Consider the following 21132-nt stretch of genomic DNA (forward strand, 5'->3'; position numbering starts at 1 on the left):
TGTAATAAAGGGGACTGTTTTCTCTGAGGCCTGAATTACACAACTGTGAGGTGTGAGAGTGGGGATATAGGGAAAGAAGGGGGAAAACTTTCCCTTGATCACAGAACAAGGACCTGGCCTAGCACCTGTGTTCTTTCTCTATCACAGTGATCCTGTGCTTAATTAGTCCAACCCAGAGCCCTCTGGGGAGTAATTCACCACAAGTTTCTCATTGCCTGGCTCGAGACCTGTTTGCAGAAATGCCAGGCGTTGTCAGCTGCAAATGAAAGGCCTTGGGAGTGGTCCTCTGAGCCAAACATCCCGCTACAGCCTGTCTGGAAATAATCAGGTCATTGGCATCAAGCAGAATACCAGCTGATTTATCTGTCATTGGCTCTTCATCTATAAATTTGCACATTACAATGTGAATTAATTTTCTAACTTCTTACATCAAAGAATGCTGGCATAAAATGATGTTTATGAAGTACTATAGCAAGCATTGTTGAAGAAAGGCCAGTGAGGAAATATGTGCACTAAATATGGCCTGGGGATACATATTTAAGAATAGGAGGGGGAGACTGCTGGCTTTTAAATCAGTGAGCATTGTGCACCCTGTGCTTTAAAAGAGGCAAGTTGTCGATGCAAGCTTGAAGACTGCTTTTTTTAATTATTATTATTCTACATAGCAAAGCAACTAACTAAAGCATGGTTACAGAATTAAGACTCGCTCGGGATTTCTCATGTTTTCTAGCTTTTGAGGGCTCTACTTTAGGGCTGCGCTGCCTGTAGAGCTCTCAGGTTCAAAGGAACAGACAGGGACGTTGTGCAGCGTTGCCGGGACGCTCCCTCAGGATGACAGCCCCTCTGCTGCACACCGGCTGCCGCCCGAGCTCAGGCAGCTCCGGCTTTCCCAGGGCACAAAGATCCACCTAAGCGTGCTTAACTTCCCTGTCCCGTCCCGTTTCCCCACCGCTCCGCCTCGGGCCCCGCCGTCCCAGAGATGCTAATGCCCGAGCTCCCGGATCACCGCGTTTTAATGTTGCGTGGAAAACCCGATGCCGGTCCCGGTACCCTGGTGAGGGGCGGGCCCTACGGCAGGTGAGCGTGTCCCACCACCAGCCAATGGTGAGGCCGTCCCGAGCCCGTCCCTGTGGCGAGAGCCAATCAGGGTGAAGCGCGCAGCTCGTGCGCTACTTAACGGTCACCGGGACCCTGCCCCTTATACGCACTCCCGGGAGTCGCGGCGCCCACGCCCGCCGCCGGCTCCTCTCGCTGCGCCTGCGCGGGGCCGCCCGCCTCTCCCCTCCCACTGCTTTCTCTACGGCAGCAGCTGGTGTCTGGTGCTGAGAGCCGCGGTCCTGCCCCTCCCTTCCGCAGGTGATGCCGGTGCCTGGGGCGATGCCGCTGGCGAGGCGGCAGCTACTGATGGAGAAGGAAGCGGTGATGGGCTCCGCTCGGGCCTCGTCGCACGTCCCCCACACCGGTTCGCCCCTCGGGGCCGCACTGCCCAGACCCTGAATACTGGAAGCGCTGGCGGCCGGACCGATCTCTCGGCTTCCCCCCCCCCCAAGCCGCCATCTGCCCTTTACGTCCTCGATGTCTCCCTCGCGGTACGGAGTCTCCTTCGCAGCCTCCCCGCTTACTTGCTCGCCACCGCAGCTCTCCCGCCCCGCGGTCCGGTGGCGAGAGGCGTCCGGCATCCGTGTTGTCAGGCCACTCGTCTCCCCGGGCTGAGGAGCGGCGGAGGAGAGGCCGCTGGACCACCCGCCACGATGAAGGTGGAAGCGGGGGACAACTCCATGATCAACCTGTCTGTGCAGCAAGTGCTGAGCCTATGGGCTCATGGCACCGTCCTCCGCCACCTCACCGGTAACGGGATGCGGGGATGTAGGATGGGGCGCGGGGCTGGGGAGCGGAGAGGTGCTGCTCCGTGTGGGGGGGAGCGAGCCCCGCGGCGTACAATGGAGGGCGTGGGACCAGTGTGCGGGGTTGGCGGCGGTCTCCGTGTGTTAGGCGAAGGGTTTGGGCGGTGGTTGTGTGCGAGGATCTGCGTGTGCATGCGTGTATGTGTGTGCATACATGTCTGTGGGGACGTGTATGGTGTGTTTCCTTGGAGGGGATGGGTTTGTCGCTGGTATGTCCAAGGAGGCGAGAGGGATCTGTGTGTTACGTGTTGGGAGGATGGTGTGTGTGCACAGTGTCTGATCTGCTTGGTAAACGGTTGAGGTTATCGGTCTGCTCACACACTTTTGTGTGTATGTATATGGCAAAAGCCTAATGGCAAAGGGTATGTGTATGTGAGTGAGTTGGTGGGTACCTCTGTGTGAGTAAAGAGTTGTAAAAAGCACGTGTGAATGTATAAATGTATGGAACGCTAGAGTATATTTGGGGGAGTGGTTTTGCTTGTCTGGCTGCTTGGATTTTTTTGGTGGATACGTCCTTATTGGCATTTGACGGAAAGCGATAAAAGAGACCCCACCCACAGAGAAATGAGTGTGAGAATTGGGAACTTCTCCCTCCCACCCCGGGTATAGCCCTATACGATGGGAGCTGCGAGAGTTAATGAGGTGGCAGATGTTTCCTGACAAATGGGCACGATCTTGAACAGCAGAGATTCTTAAAGACAGTTGTTCTGAAGAAATTCTGCGCACCAAAAGGGCCAGGTCTTCATCCTCTGTTAGGAAAAGGTGAACTTTAGCAAGAACTTTCTCTGTTCAACCTCCTGTTTAAAAATGGGTGTGCACCGCTGTGAGACCCAAGGCGTATAGTGGAGAAGTGTATCTTCACTCTTCCGTCGGGAGGTGAAGAAAAGCATAAGCTTCCAGCTCTGAATAAGCAGGGATTTGGTGTCAATAGCAGAGATGTTACTAAGTATATTCCTTCTGTCTGGTATAGGGGTATATTAGATGGTGACAGATTAGTGGAAAATGTTGAGTAAAGGGATCTGTTTGGCATACTTATGAGTATATTTAATATTTACAAAAGAGTATCATGCCATCTTTTTTTCTTCCTCTGTAGCAATGATAGATTATTTTTTCAATCTATTCAAGGTGTAAGAAGTATGATGAAAATAGAGGCAGAGCTAATGTTGAAGTTGTATCAAAGCATCTTAGGCTTTATCTTTCTTGTTCTTTTAAATTTCATGATACTTTTTAATTTAATAAAGATGTTACACAGATTTATTCTTTATCTAATCTATGAATTTTTTAAGATGTCTGCCTCCAGGTTTTGGAGTGGTGGCATACTGATGCAACTCATTTTCTGGGTAGTTATTTTTGCATAATCCTCATAAAAATACATCTTGTACTCTTAAAGGAAAAAGTTCACAATGGATTTAACTTTTCTTTGTGCCAGACATCCTCTATGAAGATTCTTTTATTAGAGCATTATGCAACATAGGCGTTTATGAAATTCAGTGCTGAGTGTTAAGCAAGCAAAGCAGTTTGTTTCTCAGTGCTTTTGCAATGTAATGAGGGGTTGCACAAGGTATTTTTGATGTAGAATATATTTTTATTGTTTAAAGAACATGAAAAATAATTACACAATGCAGTATCTCTGGAGAGTGTGTCAGTTGTAGTTATACTACAGTTTCTGAATTGGTCCTTAAATGCAGGTTGTCCTTACAGCCATGAACTGTTCTGCTGAATGTTCTTGTGGACTGTCGACAGTTAATAGCTGTTACTGATTCTATTTTACGAGATTTTTTAATATAATAATTTAGATTAACAGATAGCTGTTGTTAAACATACATAAACTTTCTAAAATACTTACCAAAGTAAACTGTTCAGAAACAGAAATTCTGGTTTTCCATGCTAAGAAAATAGGTGTGTGAATGAGTTTGGCTTGTCTGACTACTCAATTCATTCCTTTTTGCATCTCAGTACTGGGAAAAGGAATTAATAAAGGTATAGTGTTCCATGAATATTTAAGAATGCTTTGTATTTGGTTTTGGACTTCAAGTTGTGATCTGGATATGGCTTTTAAGCTACAAAAATGAAAACTTATCTTTAGATAAGTAATGTTGATTATGTTACTGATAAAATTTTACAAATATGCAGAATTATTAAAACAATGTTTATTTCCTAAGACTTTCAATGGGAACCTGATATGAACTCCAACCTAAACCAGGAATTCCTTCAGACTTTAATGGTTTTAATTTTGGTGGTGTTTTTCAAGGGGATGTTGAACCATTATTTTTGTACCATATAGCTGATTCAGGTTCAACATAGAAAAGAAATCCTATCTCTTGAAGTACGAAATGCCCACAAGCAGTTTAATTCTTCACTCATACACGTCACACCCTGTGACAGTTAAAGTTGCAAGCCTTCTTCTTTGTAGCTGAACCTAGGCCACTAGGATGATATACTTTGTTCATATGTTCCTGCCTTCACTTGAGAGATGGAGGTAAGGCTTTAGTAACTGTGTGAGAGGTGGTTTTTACCTTGTCCTATTTTACCTTCTTCAGCAAATCCCAGGAACAGCCTCTTCACATGAATTTGTTGTGCTTTAGAGCTGGAAGTAGACCAGGGTTTACTAGAGCAAGTCAGGTAATCACTGACTCTGAAACAAATAAAAATAATCCCAATTTGAATGTCCATTATATAAATAGGTATTATTTAAGGAAGTAGCCTTGATAGATATAAATATATTTTTATTATTCAATAAAGAACTTGGTAATATTTCTACTCCTCTCATAAATGATGTAGATATTTTATGTCTAGCAATTGCATTTCCAAAGGTGTAAGTTTCTGTTCTGAGCAAGTTTTATATTAGCTACTGAGGGGGTGGGATGACAGTGTTGTTTTCTCTGTGCCACTGCTGTGAAAAAGAGTTCATGGAGAGAAAAGAAAACAAAAACACTGCCACCAAAACGCAAACAAATAAACCCCCCAGCAGCAACAAAATAAAACCAACAAACTCATGTTGTAGTGTGTAACTTCTAAAGGCAGAGACATCTTTTTCCTCCTGCACTCCTTCACCTCAGAGTCCGAAGGTAATGAGCTCAAGACCACAAACTGTTTTTATATACTTCAAAATGAAAAGGTCTATGGTTTTCAAGTGCTGGACAGTAATTAGTCTTGAATTTGTTGGAAGTGCATTTATAAGAGATTATGGGTTTTGCATAGGAGATGCTCTTTACCTGTTGTATCTTTTTATTTTAAGCTCCATCCTGTACTCGTTTGTCACCAGCTGTCCAGATTATGTCTTGGTCCCCTGTCCTGTAACTTGAGAGGATTAGTCTGTAACTTATAATTTAATTGCTCTTTAGCAAATGCTTCGCTTCCATTCAAGTGCAGCAAATGTGTTAGTATCTCTGAACAACAACTTGACTGAATAGGCCTGTTAACTTGGAAAATACCAGTTAGCACAATAATTAAGGAAAGGTCCCACTGATGAAGAAAATACTGTAGTATATAAAAAGCTGAGTTACATTTTCAGGTGTAATATACTGTCACTTCATCTGAGTGCTTTGAGTTTCTAAGGCTACAGGAATATAACATTGTACAGATTCTTAGTTTAAATTTCAACATGTGTTGCCTTGTTGACTTAAATTTGTATCTCTGTATTCACAGCATAGATATTTATTGCTACACTTAACTATAGCCAGTCTACCACTATTAGCTATGTAGATTAGAATCTCAAGAGAGATACTGTCTTCTGGAGTAATCAGTATTGATTTATGAAAGGCAATTGTTCTTTATCTGGCAGAACAAGCTAAAGGAAAAGAAAGATGTTGAAGATTAAGTCCTAAGGATATACTCCATGCTTACTGAAGCTGAATGGCAATAGGACAGCACATCCATTTATATAGATAATGTTTGAAAATGTTAGCATTTATATACTTTGTGTGTTGGCTATGCATTTTTATTTGCCAGAAGTGAAAGTGTTGATGGAGTGCAGCTTAAAGTGTTGATAAGGTGGAAGTGATAAGAATGCTATTCTAAACTGTAGCATGCTTTAAAGATTCTTTCTGGTCTTTAAGGTTGTGTATGCCTACATTAATATATGCATAATGTGTGTATACATATGTAGTGGGTTGATGCTGGCTGGACAACAGGTGCCCACCAAAGCTGCCATCACTCTCCCTTCTCAGCAGAACAGGGGAGAGAAAATATAACAAAAGGTCCATGGGTTGAGATAAGGACAGGGAAAGATTGCTCACCAATTACCATCATGGGCAAAACAGACTGCACTTGGAGAAAATGAATCTAATTTATTGCCAATCAAATCAGAGTAGGATAATGAGAAAATAAATGCAAATCTTGCAACACACAGCCTTCCCTTCTTCCCAGGCTTAACTTTACTCCTGATTTCTCCACTTCCTTCTCCACCTCCTGCAGCAGTGCAGGGGGATAGGGAATGGGGGTTGTGGTCATTTCATCACATATCTTTGCTGCTCCTTTCCCCTCAGTGGGGGAACTCCTCACACTCTTCTGCTTTAGCATGTGGTCCATCCTACAGGAGGCAGTTATTCACAAATTTCTCCAATGTGAATCTATCCCATTGGCTTCAGTTCTTTCTGAACTGCTCCAATCTGGGTCCCTTTGATGAGGCGCAGTCCTTCAGGAACAGATTGTTCCAGTGTGGGTCCCGTGTGGGGTCACCCATCCTGCCAGCAAACCTGTTTCAGCATGCGCTCTTCTCTCCATGGGGCCACAAGTCCTGCCAAGAGCCTGCTTCAGTGCAGGATTCCCACAGGGTAACAGCCACCTTCAGCCATACTCCTGCTCCAGTGTGGGGTCCTCCATGGGTGAATCTGTTTCACCATGGACCTCCATGGGCTGCAGGAGCACAGCCTGCCTTACCATGGTCTGTACCATGAGCTGTAGGGGAATCTTTGCTCTGGCATCTGGAGTACTTCCTCCTGTCCTTCTTCACTTACCTTGGTGTCTGCAAAGCTGTTTCTCTTATGTGTTCTTACTCCTTTCTCTGGTTGCAATTGCTCATGTGCAATAACTTTTCCCCTTCTTAAATAAGTTATCCCAGAGGTACTACTACTGGGCTTGGCTTTGGTCAGGGGCAGGTCTCCCTTGGAGCCAGCTGGCATTGGCTCTACTGGATACAGGGGAAGGGTCACACACCACACCGACTCCCTCACCCCCGAAGCCTTGCTGTGCAAGCCCAATACACTATAATACCTAAGCATAATCTATGTATGATGTAACTGATAGGTATAAATACTGAAGTTAACAAAGTACTCTAAAACTGGAGTAATATGGTATGAATTACAAGTTATTTGAGCTGTGCAGCTTTTCTGGTAGAAAAAAATCACCACCCAAGTCAGGCCAGGGCAAGGAACATCAACTGTGAAAAGACCTAAGGTTTAGTGATTAAGTGCTAAGAATTTAAAAGAAGCCTCAAAAATGGGTCTCTATTGTCCTGCTTAGAGAAGCTATGGCATCTGTGTGGTAGATTGGATGTCATTGTGCTTGTAAGCTGGTAGATACTTGATTTCCTAGTTCTCTGTATTTCTTGGAGAGCTGTGGAGGTTTCATAAAAATAAGTTGGTGTTTAGCTATTTAAAGTCATTTGATCACACTGACAGTAAGCTCTGAGACTTCTGGGGTCAAGCAAAGAGAGTTGGGAGGGTTTTGTAAGATTTTATCCTTTTGATGTACCTTTAAGGTAGCTCTTTGAGGGCCTGACTAAATAAACTGAGGCTAGGTTGGTATTTGGAGCTTTCTGCCAGATGAAGCTGAATCATTACCATGCCAGCAAAATACTCCATATGTGCTGCTTGTATCACCAAAAGAGCCAGCTAATGAGTATAGCTACACAAGGACTGAAATTTGACTGTATTTTTTTTAATCAAGGTAGCAGTGATCATATAAGTGAGTTTATACCTCTGAAAGTGTCAATCGGTATATAGAACATAAATTGTTGCACCAGAATGTTCTTAAGACAGTTCAGTCTCATTTCTTCCTCCTGACAGCTATTGTGAATCTTTCAACTACTCAGTTATTTTTCAGCAACAGAAGTCTTGACCATTTGTATTCAGGCACCCACATTTTTTTTCTGTTTTTCAGTGGCATCTCTGTGTTATTCCCAACCCATTCTTTGCTTCTTTCAGTCTTACTCTAGCACGCTTTTCTGAAAGTCATCTCTCATCATGATTCTGGAGTTCGATAATACTGAACTTTACAGGATCTCAAAGTCTTCCACTCAAATACCTGTGCATAAAGTTCTTTGCACTCCACCTGTCAGGGTAAGAATGACTATGTTGTCCTCTAGGTTTACAGAGCTTGAGGCTGCATCTAGATCTCTTAAAAGATTGGCTGTCCTCCCTACCTTATTTATCCATGTTAAACAGCTTATTCAGTTGTCTTCATCACTGGCCCAATTAGTGAGCAGAAGGAAATAAGCAAGTGTCTTGAACTACCAGGCATAAAAAAAAGTAAACAAAGGAGGATAAGAAAGGAAAGGCAGGAAGAGTCATCCTAGGGAAGGTGCTCAAAAGTGATTTGTTGTATTTCAGCTTTTAGGACTAATGATGTTTTGATGATGTGAGATGGTGTGGTCTAACAAAGTGGCCAGCAGGTCATGGGAGGCAATTCTCCCTCTCTGCTCTGGTGAGACCCTACCTGGAGTACTGTATCCACCAATAGGGTCCCCAGCGTAAGAAGGACATGGACCTATTGGAGGCGAGAGGAGGGCCACCCAGGTGGACAGAGGGCTGGAGCATATCTCCTATGAACACAGACTGAGAGAACTGGAGTGGCTCAGCCTGGCAAAGAGAAGGCTCTTGAGAAACCTCAGCCTTCCAGTACCTAAAGGGGGGCCTACAAGAAATCTGGAGAGGGACTTTTTACAAGGACATGTAGCAATAGGACAAGGGGGAATGACTTTAGACTGAAACAGGGGAGATGCAGATTAGTTATTAGGAAGAAGTTCTTCCCTGTGAGGGTGGTTAGACACTGGAATAAGTTTCCCAGAGAAGCTGTGCCTGCCCCATCCCTGGCAGTGTTCAAGGCCAGGTTGGGCAGTGTTTTAAGTAATCTGGTCTACTGGAAGGTGTCCCTGCCATGGCAGGAGGGTTGGAACTAGATGCTTTTTAAGGTCATTTCCGACCTGAACTATTCTGTGATTGTATGATACCTGCTCAGGAAATGAAAGAAAATTACTGGATTCAGAAGAATTGCTAATATAGTCTCTTTCTAAATGTGTAGTGTGTAGCTAAAGAACATGAAACATAAATGTGAAATAGTCAATTGATAGGAGTCGTTGAATTATAGATCATTGAGGTTTTTAACACTAACATGAAAAGATGACTGATGAAAGATTGATAAATTATGATTATAAATGGCTCTGATCTTGTATGTTGTGTAAGTTTTGTGGAAGATACATTGCTGTGTTCTGTTGAGTCTTTCACTAGAAAAGCCAGTGTTGTAAGAGAAAGGTATGATCTACATCAAGGGTTAAGAAGCTTTGTGTGATCACTTTCTCAATTTCTGTAATATCAGATCTTGAAATGCTACTCTCATGATGATTAGGTAAGCTATCATCCCAGAATATCTGAGTAGTGTAATTATTACTTTTTCTTTTTTTTTTGTATCAGGATGCAACAGTATAAATTGTCTATTCATTGCTAATAACCATTCAAAAAGAAAAATCAGCAATGGATCTCTATGAAATTAGAGGTATCTTGGTACTGAGGGGAGATGCTAAAATAATTCCCATCACGAGATGGAGTGGCAGATTTGTGCTTTGTTTCCAGGAAGACTTTTCTTTTGCTTTAAAAAAATCCAGTTATTATTTCAGTAGATGAATAGATCCTTTAGCAAGAATGTGTGTGAGGGGAAGGGGAAGGACAGGAAAACCCCTTCTGGTCTCTCTGCTCCTACCTTGTCTAGTAACTTTTTAAAGGAAAGCTTTTCAGCCATTCTTTTAACAAATTTAGGTATGTGAATTGGTAGAGATTAGATAATCTGAAGCATATGACCTTGATGAAGTTGTCCAGATAAAAAGCACCTCCAAATGAAACATGGGGCTTTGAGCAACCTGGTCTAGTGGAAGGTGTCCCTGCCCATGGTAGGGGTGACAATCTTTGAGGTTCCTTCCAACCCAAATTAGAATTGATTCTAATTTTCTCTTTTACAGGATAAAGACAGCTAACTCCACTGCTTGCTGTGTCTCCTACCCTGCTGACTGCCTTCTGCAGATAGGTGTATCATAGGCCTGTATCCCTAACCCTCTGTCTCTTTCCCAAATAAACAAGTTTCTTCTCTTCCTCCCTCTTATATCCCTGGACATGGTGTTTCTTCCATCCACCCTGTTCAACTCCTCTGAAGTGAACACCTACAATTTTTAGCATCTACAGTCAGTTTGGCAGAACTGTAGGCTATTTATAATAAGAAGGTACTAGGTTATTTGTAACACTGTGTTTCTTGCATCACTGATGTTAAATGTTGTTGACTTGGAAACTTAAGCCTCTGAAGTGGTGGTTTATCGCTGGTTTATTTAAATGCTACAGCTGCGTTTGTGTGGAGCAAGGAATATTTCTGGATGTTCCCTAATTTCCTTTTGAATACATTCAGTGTGTGTTCCTTTTAATAAGTAGGAGAAGAAAGCACATACCAAAACCCTAATGTTTTTATTTCTCTATCCAACAGACATTTGGGGCTGTTTCTATTCCCATATCTCCTGCCCTAAATATAAAGTGAGGGGTGATGATAATTTTCCTTGAGCTTTATTTGGAATGTAAATAAGATGAAAGATTGTTACTCTCAATGAAGCGATTTTGTTGTGTAAGGGTTTGTGAGTATTTTTGGTTTCATAGTTACCCAGGAATAATTAGCCTTCCCATAGTCTTTCCCCTTCTAAAAATACAGTCTTCCTAAGAAATCTTCCAAAGACTGGAAATCAGTTGTCTTTTCCACCTGATGAGGACTGACAATGAACACAAAGGGTGATTTCCTAAGAGCTGATGCAGTGCCTAGTAAAGCCTGTGGAAATTACAAGGAATGATGGTGTCTGACAGAATCGGTTTCCAACAGACTTTCTAGGTTCCGTTTCAAACTGTAAAGCTGCAGTGGCATTTTAGGAGAAACTGATTACAAGTGCAGTGTTCTGGGACTGTTCTCAGACATTTTTGCTGAGAGACAGTATCAAAAACTTTGCTTCGCCTTCCCATAGCATATCTGTGTATTGGCTGTTTGCTTCAGAATAACTGGCTACTGAATGTAGGCTGCCATAATAATACAGCTGAAGTATTAATTGAATGTTATTTTACCATATTCCTTGCTGCTCTCTTGAGAGAGCCTTTTGATTACCATAATTTGGTGGTATTTTAAGTTCTGTGACATAGTTCTGCCTTTTGTGCCTGTGTGAAAGGGGAAGGGTTAGCTACTGCTAAATGAAAAACCTTAAAACGCTGTACTATGAATATATATACAATATTGATACTGGGCTAAAAGGACTTCAGTTACCCTGTAGCAACCATTCTTTCTCAGCATCCTTTCATGGTATGTTTTCTTTGAGCTAAGTATTTTTTAATTGAGTCACATTTCTCCTCAAATGACTGTGAATCAAGCTGCAATAATTATCAGGCATAATCTATAAATATCCTGCTGTTATAAGGAAGCTGTGTGTATATATGTGTATATATATATTTAAGGGGGAACTGCAACCAAAAAATCCTGAATTGATGATAGTTTTCTGGGTTTATGTCAGTCAGAAAAATGTACCCCAGTTTGTGAATTTTGTGATGTTCTGTACCTACTGTAGCTAAGTTGGCAAAATCCAAATCCATTTGTTGCATTTCCCCACCCTTCTGAGTTATAATGAGTCTTAGAAAATTGCCACCAAGTGAGAAAGATTCTTTAATTCTTATGTAGCTTCATTGATGGCTCCTGCTCTTTTCTTTGATGTAGATGTTCATGTCTGACAGTCTTCAGTGAAATGTTTATAATCCACACATTTTCGTGATATCTTGTCCCTGCTTAGTAATTTAAATAGTAGTCACTACTTGTTTCTATGAAGTTCTCTGCTAAGCAATTAGAAGCAAGGAGTTAGATGTGTTAAAATTTCTTGTTAAAATTGTAATGTTTTTATTTGTGCCTTTGAAGCTTATTTGATGGAACACTCTTACTATGGCTCCTGGGTGGATAAACCAAAGTCTTTAATCTCAGTTTTCTCATTTCATGTTACCTGATGCTGTCTCTCGTTGTGAAAACAAACAGCACCCACAAAAGCAAACCAACCCGAACAATTCTTTGCTTTTTTCCTTATTCAGTCTTTGTTCTAGAGAATATTTCATTCTGCAGGAGTACTTACAAGACCTAGTAAGAAATTGCAATTAATAATTAAAAGAACGATGGACTTCTTTTAATAATAAGTTTGGATTAAAATGGTGCCAGAATCCTTTTTTATAATTTTTTGGTCATAGTTACTGCTTTATGATAGACTGCTAAAAGGGGAAGGTGGCTCAAGCATATGCTGACATCACATTGATGCCTTTAAAATGGCAATAGTATTGCTTTTCTCTTGTTGTTGATGTGTACAATGTTTTAAAGTTTCTTACTTGTAAACTTATTGTCTATGAACTATTAACCCTTTATCTGACTGCTTTCTTTCAGAGATGTGGTACTGGGTCTTCCTCTGGGCTCTCTTCTCCTCTCTCTTTGTCCATGGTGCTGTGGGAGTATTAATGTTTGTGATGCTGCAGAGGCATAGGCAGGGGAGACTGATCTCTGTCATTGTGGTCAGCATTGGATTTCTGGGTTCTGTAACAGGAGCAATGATAACCAGTAAGTCTATCTCTTGTTTTGTGTTTCTTTCTTGTTTTGTATCTAATTTCTAACTGCTTGGGGGAAGCCCCCAAAAACCCAATCAAACAAACAAACAAAAACCTAACAAAACCCAACCTCCCTTCCAAAAAAAAAAAAAAATCAACAAAACACCCAAACCCAAAACCCCCAAAATCCACTTTTCTATTTTTTTTTTATAGTAATTTAATTGTTTATTAAGGATTTTTCCTTAGGTATGTAGCTATCCTAATGATAATGACAGCTAAGTTGCTCTTCTGTTGTGTAAAGATAACTACAATAAATTGTCAGAGGAGTGCAGAAATCATCCTATCCTTTGATTTTGCATGTTTGGTACCAAGCTATTCAGAAGGTGCATGCTCAGCAGGTAATATCTGTTTGGGACCAGGAAGAGTGGTTGTGTCCTACCATACCTGTTGCAGATTTTTTTATTTTTATTTTTTTGGTCAGATTTCTGATCAAGATCACCTCTTAGTACCCTTAAAGCAATGAGTTTCTTTAGGATATGAGTTCCCAATTCAATTGGTTGCCAGGCTGAATTCCTGCTTTTTTAATTGGGCCTGCTGGAGGTTTTTAAATTGAAGCTGGAGAGGATGTTGCTCTTTTAAAAGAAATAAAGGTGCAATATAGGTAGTGATTTACAGCTAAGAAAATCCATTTGTTTGGGGAAGTTACACTTGGCTTATGAATTTGAAAGGACTTTCCAGGCCTGGGTTAGACATAATGTTACTTTCTACTTTAGGGAGGAAAGGGAGAGAAAGGCCATTAGACCCCTCCACCTCATCCCTCCCAGCTGTGCTGTGTTCAAGGTAAAATGTTCTTTGACAAGGGCATCTGTTACAGAGTTTCTTATGGTGTTAGGCAAATGCCTACCATTTAAGATACACCTTAAATATTTTTTAATTTCTTGCCATTGTATCCACAGATAAGCTGCTGTTTTTTCTGTAAGGCAGCCTGCGGTGAAGTTCACAGAGCTGCAGTTAAAACTTGTGCTTTCTAAAATGTTTAGTAATTGGTATTTTATGTAGTGAAGTGCAGAAATGTTGCACCTGACCAAATGCGGAACACAAGTGATGTTGCAAAGAGTGTTCTGAGGAAATGCTGCTTAGCTGTTTTTATCTAGAGTTATTGATAGCAGACACTGTTTTCCCCATCTTTCATAAGAAATCTCCTTATCCATATCAATACTGAAATAAATGCCATAGGATCAGTAGGACACTTTGGCTTTATCATATCCAGCTTATCTAACTTAAAGACTGCAGTAGCTTTCCTACGTAAATAGGAGCATGGTGAGTTTTCTGTTTGTGGGGGAGAAAATAAGTAGGTATTGTCTGAAAGAAGGCTGGTAAAGAGTTCTCAACAGTAAAATAAATGGATTGAACAGGGCCTTTGTTAACCTGAACAGTAGTTTAAGCCCAAACATCTTCAGTGTGGTTGACAAGATGAAAGACTTTTGAGAGTAAGGAGCTGTAAATCTAGCAATCCTTGTATAGTCTGTAGGCAAGCCTTTCTGCCTTTCATTCCCATTTTTATGTACTGCCAAGATGACCAGAACAGTGGTATTAATTCAGTTTACTCATATACACAAGTGATTTGTGACAGATTATTTCTTATTGCTACTGAAAGTCCTTGCCTGTTGGCTTTCAACATTAAATAAAAATGCAAATTTCATTGAAAGCTTCATTAAGACTTTCCTCAAAAGGCTGTTTTAATTTCTGTATTATTGTCAGCCTAGAAGAATGTCCATGATAACATGGTATGGTTCAGTACAACTCTATTATTTTTTTTTCCTAAGGTGAGGTGGAACCAGTTCAGTGCCTTACATTACATGTTATACTTATTCTTGTGCTATGATTAAAATGACAGTGGCCCAGTTGCAGGTCTATCATACATGAGCATTTCTTAACTGAAAACACAAAGTGTGATACCGGGACATCCAAACAGATTTCTGGAAGACCAAGAAAGTCTGTGGTGGGAAAGGTCTATGTTCAATGTTATTCAAATTAAAGTACTTTATGTCTTTTATCTATGCATAAAAAGAGGAGCAACACAGTTGTATGTTTAGTGTCCTATTTTGAAGGTCAAAACATTTAATAAGTAAGTAGTACTGTTTATGTGTAAATTCACCTGAATTTCTTAGCTTAGACTTATATTCCCAAAGCTTTTGTGTAGATCATTTGCAACGTGGTGAGCCAAGTACTTTTACTTTCAGGTATTTTTATTTCTAGACAGCGCTGAATTACTTTGTACTGAAATATTCCATGGGGAGCTTCTGGAGACAAATTAGGGTGATAAAATATTAAAGAGGATTTTTAATAGCTGTTGTGTTGCAAACTGGGATGCAGGTTGAAATATTTAGTTGTTTAGATATGCCTGGACCAGTGTTTAAGAAACTGAAATAGCAAGCTGGCTTCAATTTGCATTTTGTACTTCCAGTCGTCTGCATCATTTGTGTAGGTGAATGGATGCAGTGTATAGATTATTAAGTAGTGCAAGTTTAATGTTGCTCAAGTAGAGCTTTCAAACTGTCTGGCCTTTTGCGATCTTCTCACCAGCACATAGCAGAGCAGCAAACTCCTCAGTTTCTAGGCTGTCATGGTTTAAGCCCAGCTAGCAACCCAGAACCACAGAGCTGCTCACTCACTCCCCCCTTCCTCCCCCTGCTCCTGGAGGGATGGGGAGGAGAATCAAAAATATGTAACTCCTACAGGTTGGGATAAGAACAGTCCAGTATCTAAGTTATAACACAAACCACTACTGCTACCACCTATAATGGTAATGATAAGGGAAATAACAAGGGAAGAGAATACAACTGCTCATCACCTGCTGACTGATACCCAGCCTGACCCGAGTAGTGATATAAGCCCTTCCGGGTAACTGCCCCCACTTTATATACTGGGTGTGATGTGCTGTGGTATGGAATACCTCTTTGGTTAGTTTGGGTCAGGTGTCCTGTCTTTGCTTCCTCCTGGCTTCCCCTCCTCCCTGGCAGAGATTGAGACTCAAAAAGTCCTTGATCAGAGTAAACAATACTTAGCAACAACTAAAAACATTGGTGCTATCAGCATTGTTCCCAGGCGGAAAGTCAAAAACACAGCACTGCACCGGCTACTAAGAAAAGGAGAAAAAAGACTGCTACTGCTGAACCCAGGACATAGGCTTTGAAAAATTACAGAACTTAATGTTATAAAAAAAAATATAAAGAATTTAGTGAATAGTAGCGTGTACTGCCAACCTTACCTTCCCTCCCCAAAACAAAACAAAGCCAACCAAAAAAACCCCAAAACATAACAAAACACCAACCCCTCCCCCCCAACCCAACCAAGATCAGATAAATGTCAGGCAGTTTGAAGCAGATATTTTAGCTTTATTTTATCCAGAAAGGTCTGTCCTTCCTCCTTTCTGCAAGCACACTCCTTTTTGGTGACATTCTCATTTCCCTCATTGGCCTATACTTTGGCTTTATACAAGTTGTGCTGGGTTATGCATTACAGGTTGTATTGCACACAGTTAATTGAGGAGTATAAATGCATAATTATTAAGCTACCACTTCTTAATGTTTTTATCATTGTTATTTTACAGAATATCTCAATGTGTTCTCAAGAAGCCAAAAATTTCTATTGTTGATTAACTATTAGCATCAAATTCTGGTATCCCAAATTAGACAATCTCAATTCACTTTCAGAGTTCAATCACCAAAGTAATTTTAATATCAGTACTGGGCTCAATCTAAAGGATCTCTTTAAGTTTTTGACAGCAGATAGTCACAGAACAGAACAGTTTATCCAAGGCAACTGAGTGAAATACCATAAGGCTGCCCTTTTGGTGAGATATTTCTGACAAAATAGACTTTATAGGATTAAGAGTGTTTGTTAATGCTGTTAGAGCTGCAGTAATTAGTGAATTCTGCTCTTCTTAAAACATTTGTAAATATGAGGTGTTACTTTTTTTAAGTAACAAATGACTCATACAGACTGTACTTTCAGAAAATCTATTGGGACTTCACATATTTCTGTGTCACTAGTGGGTTTTTGATAGCTCCAGCAGACTATTTGTTAGTGACTTTGCAAAAACAAGGAAATTAATTTTTTTTTTAACTCTTGCCTATAATTTAAAAGAAATGGTGGCTTTTCAGTTTCAGCCTGAAAAAGCCTTTGTGATCTTTGGAAGCATTTAATTATGATTAGGTAGCATCTGAGACCAGACATACTGAAAGTCTGTAATTAAGTTTTGAGTTTGGTCATAAGAAAAAAAATCATTCTGAAAAAAAAAAAAATTACAAACTTAATGTTTGTTCTATAGGCAAGGAAAGCAAGCACTGTATAGAAAATACTAGTTCAGAAAATATTAACTGAAAGCTTCATTTTACGTGAACTTCTGAGGTTTGCATTCAGTGACATTTTTACCTGTGGACGCAGCTGTATACAAGCCTGTATTTTTTTTCTGAATGAACATTTCAGTATCCTTGAAAGTGTCAGAAGTTGTTTGAGCAGAAAATATTATTTGTTACTAGCATGTTATTGTTTTGACTGATGGATACTAAGATTGCATTTGCTCCAAGATATCACAGCTGTACCTTTGCTCTGTGACTTCTGTTCTTCAAATGCATACGATACACTCAATATGCAAAAGTAGAGGGGAGTTAGTAGCACCTGGATTTGTTTACAGTACATTATTTTGTTTCTGGTTTATCCTGGCCATTTCATATTGGTGAGAAAGCTCACCAATTATATTCATGGATACATACACATAGATCCTGTCATACATGTTCATGGATAACTGCAATACTTTGATACTTTTCATACTTTTCATGATTTGCTAAATAGTTGTTAAAAATTTGGTACTTTAAGTCTAAACTGGCACACTATGACCAGGTTATTCAACTGAAATGTTAAATGAAGCCAAGAAATTTGTTATTGTTTACAGTTATTTTGTAGACTCCAGCAGTTTGACTTGTCTTCTCCCTGTCTGCCTATGCAAGCACAATTAAACCATACTTTGAACTCAGGTCAGTTTTTAGATGATTTTCTGCATTTCAAATTAACAGAAGGCAAAAATGTAAAAAAGCCAAAAAACCCACCAAACAAAAAACCACACACACACACAAACACACAGATACACACACAAAAACAAACCAAAAAAACCCTCAAAACAAAGCCAACCAAAAAACAAGGCAAACAAACCCAGCCAAACTTTTGAAGATGTCTACAGGGAAATGACAAGATCTAATTCTCTTAAACTGATATTTAAAACTTAATCTGGTTCAGTTGGGAAAATCATTCCTGAAGGACTTGTATAACTAGAGAAATACAAGCAAGGCTAATAATTCTATAATGAAGTAATACAGAGCTTGTGAATGCTCCATAATTAGCTGATGCATAGACATAGTAAATACTTTGTTATATTTGGATTTTACTGTGTTTTGATCATTGTTTTTCTTGTGATTCTTAGGTGCTGCAGTGGCTGGAATTTACAGAGTAGCAGGAAAGAATATGGCTCCCTTAGAAGCTCTTGTCTTTGGTGTTGGACAGACAGTACTGACGTTAATTATATCATTTTCAAGAATTCTTGCAACGCTTTGAGACTTAAGTAGAAGGGAGAAAAATCAACTAGTTTAAAGAAATCCTTAAGCTGAGGAGAAGCTTCCTGAAAATGGATTCACCAGCTTGCGAACTTGAATCTAGTGCAAGAGAAAGGAAGCTATGTGGAACATGCACTACAAAGCTAGAGGTTCAGTCAAATGAGCAGACTGTCCTCTAGTGTCTGAACTGTTGTACTTCTGCACTGCGCCTTACGTGCCTCAGTCATAGGCAAGGTGCAATCCTTGTGTGCGAAGTTGAGATAAAGCACCTTGAGTTGAGATTAAGCTGCCAGTCAGGTTAATGCTGAGTGATGGGATCATTGTTCTTAACAGTGTTGTAATAAAATAAAGGGATGCTCCTGAAAATTTCTGTACATGCCAAATTTGGAGTTTAATTCTTAACTGTTGGCTGAGTAAGCTTTAAAGTTGTAGTTGTAGAAGGATGCTGTGAACATACACTTGAATTCAGGTAAAATAGCAACCGACTTTTGTATTAACAGAATCTCTTTGGCAAAAATGTAAAAAAAAATTGAGGATATGTGCAGGGAAGCAGTAAGATTCATTTTTCTTAAACCAAACTTCTTCAGCATTCAAAGCAACTGAGCAACTGTTAGGTCTGTTTCAAAGATGAATTTTGGGGGTTTAAGAATGACAGCTTTACCAACCCTTTTAGCACCAATGGAATTAGCACTATGTGTAGAAGGGCTTATGGCAGTTTTCTGAAGCTCAGCATATCATTTCTTCATGGGTTTAGCCTGTTAGAAATCAGTAGTTTTAGGAGACTCTGTGTGGGTTACTAAGAACAATCTGTTGTGTATTCACAAACAAATTTTAAGTTGATGCTTTCCTTGAAATTATTTTGTCTTAAACATAGAGATAGTTACCAGCCCTCCTGAAAGCCTCAGAAAGGTTACTTGTCAGTAATAAGCTCCCTGTATTTATTTAAGCACTGGTAGGACTCTTAATACATGTATTCTTTAAAGAACACACAAATATAACAGACTTTAAGAGAATACACCTATGATGGAAATGGAAAGGGATAAAAATAAGATCTACTGGTTTTCTACTGAACAAAACTGTTAAGCTTAAAATAGTTACTATACACCAAAATTTTTAAAAGTGGGGCAGCACTAGTGTATTTACTACCTTGTTTCTGAACACTTTGTATCTTTGGGAAGATTAAGGTACCTGGAACTTTGAATACTTAGTTTCCGGTAGAGTTTGTGCTTTTCTAGTCTAAAAGGGGCAGTAGTGTTGTGCATGTGAAATGTCTTAAATGTAAATGTTTTGGAGTGAATAGAAATTTTAAGTCTAATTACTAATTATTTATGATACACAAAATTTAAAGGACACAAAGTTCTGTGTGAGGAATAAAGCATCCTTTAGATCTTTCCTCAACTGAATGCTTTTCAGCAGTTACTTTTTAATGCTGGCAGGAAGAGTAAATTGCTGAAAAGCTATGTTGTTAAGATGTCAAAAAGACTTTGAGGACTGTTGAAGCCACTGGGACCAACTGCAAAACTAAAAGAATATGGTTAAAATATCACTTGCAATCCAGTCATATTGCCTAGTGCTTCAAAATGTTATAGTTAATTAGCCTGTCTTTGTTTCATTTCACATAAACTGGTTTTGGTTGGTTGTTTTTTAAGTGCTAAGGATGCTAACATTATCTGTTGTCTTTTAAAGTATAAAAGTCATCTTTGTAAAATGTAGAGAGTTATGTCTTTGCAGGGAATAAGGTGAAATACAGGTTTATAAATCTTTTCAGTATTATTTTTGTCTTTGAATTGCTTTAAAAAGTGGCTGAATACATACCTTTTTAATGTCTTCAAAAAGTGTATTTTTCATGCTTTTAGTTTTGTTTTTTTTTTTGGTCTGTGGCTTTTGTTTTGTGCTGATACTTTTTGGCATATAACAATCGTTGCACTTTAGTAGACAATGAAATTATTACATCTGTAAAAGGCAATTTAAACTTCTCCCCATTGTCTTAAATTATGAGAAAACTGGTTTCAGGTGCTTAAGTCAAATTGAATAATAAAATAATTGAATATCTTTCTCCTAATGTGCCTTGTTACATATATTTTTTGGAGAGAGGATTTAAAACACCACCAAATTATATCTTCATTTTTGTTCTATTTTTGTTATTTCTGGTTTAGTTATTTAGTATAATAATGTCTTACTCAACAGACATTAAAATATTTGTCTGACAACCTGGAAAGTGTTTGCCTGGTTGAAACCCAAGTGTTTCATGAAGCACTGTATTCAGTAATTTAGATTATCTCCTGACTTTACCTCACACTGCAAGTTCTTCCTACTTGCCTGTTTCCTAGAGCATCTTGATTCTTCATTGCAAGAGGCTGTTGTGCTACCACTTATCAATGGCTTGCTGTCTTTCACCAAGTTAAACTACAAGACTGCTATTAATGAAATGCAGACACAAAGCTTTTCTTGATGAACTTAATAATTTTAATTGCAGTGCCAGAGAAATTGTTGCCATTATAACCTTCACCCTTTGAAAAGGAGAGATCTTTGCAAATGTTAAGCTATGCCTTCTGCCAAATAATTTTTATCATTGTAATAATTTCTACAACACTGCTAGGTGCTTAATTGTCTCTGCTTTATATGGCTGTATTGCCTTGCCACAGTGAATAGGCAGATAATGTAATGTCTAAGTGGCTTGAAAGAGAAGTATTTGATAGAAAGTTGTTTTTAACGATTTCTTGTGAGGAATATATGAGGACAGATAGGTTGTCAATGAAGTAGTGTTTGATCATAGTATGAACTTAACTGCATGATAACTCCAGTAGT

The 21132-nt window shown here is 39.6% G+C and overlaps 1 protein-coding gene across 1 annotated transcript; it reads left to right on the top strand.

The window, feature by feature from the left end:
- The first annotated feature begins 1320 nt into the window (after window positions 1–1320).
- On the top strand, window positions 1321–19354 carry TMEM170B (transmembrane protein 170B). Its single transcript, XM_005149898.4, has 3 exons — window positions 1321–1848; window positions 12555–12725; window positions 18195–19354. The coding sequence occupies exons 1-3, from the start codon at window positions 1752–1754 to the stop codon at window positions 18323–18325; spliced, it is 399 nt and encodes a 132-aa protein (XP_005149955.1). The 5' UTR covers window positions 1321–1751; the 3' UTR covers window positions 18326–19354.
- Window positions 19355–21132: the final 1778 nt, after the last annotated feature.

Source organism: Melopsittacus undulatus, chromosome 1, assembly GCF_012275295.1.
Source record: "Melopsittacus undulatus isolate bMelUnd1 chromosome 1, bMelUnd1.mat.Z, whole genome shotgun sequence".
Lineage (NCBI taxonomy): Eukaryota > Metazoa > Chordata > Aves > Psittaciformes > Psittaculidae > Melopsittacus > Melopsittacus undulatus.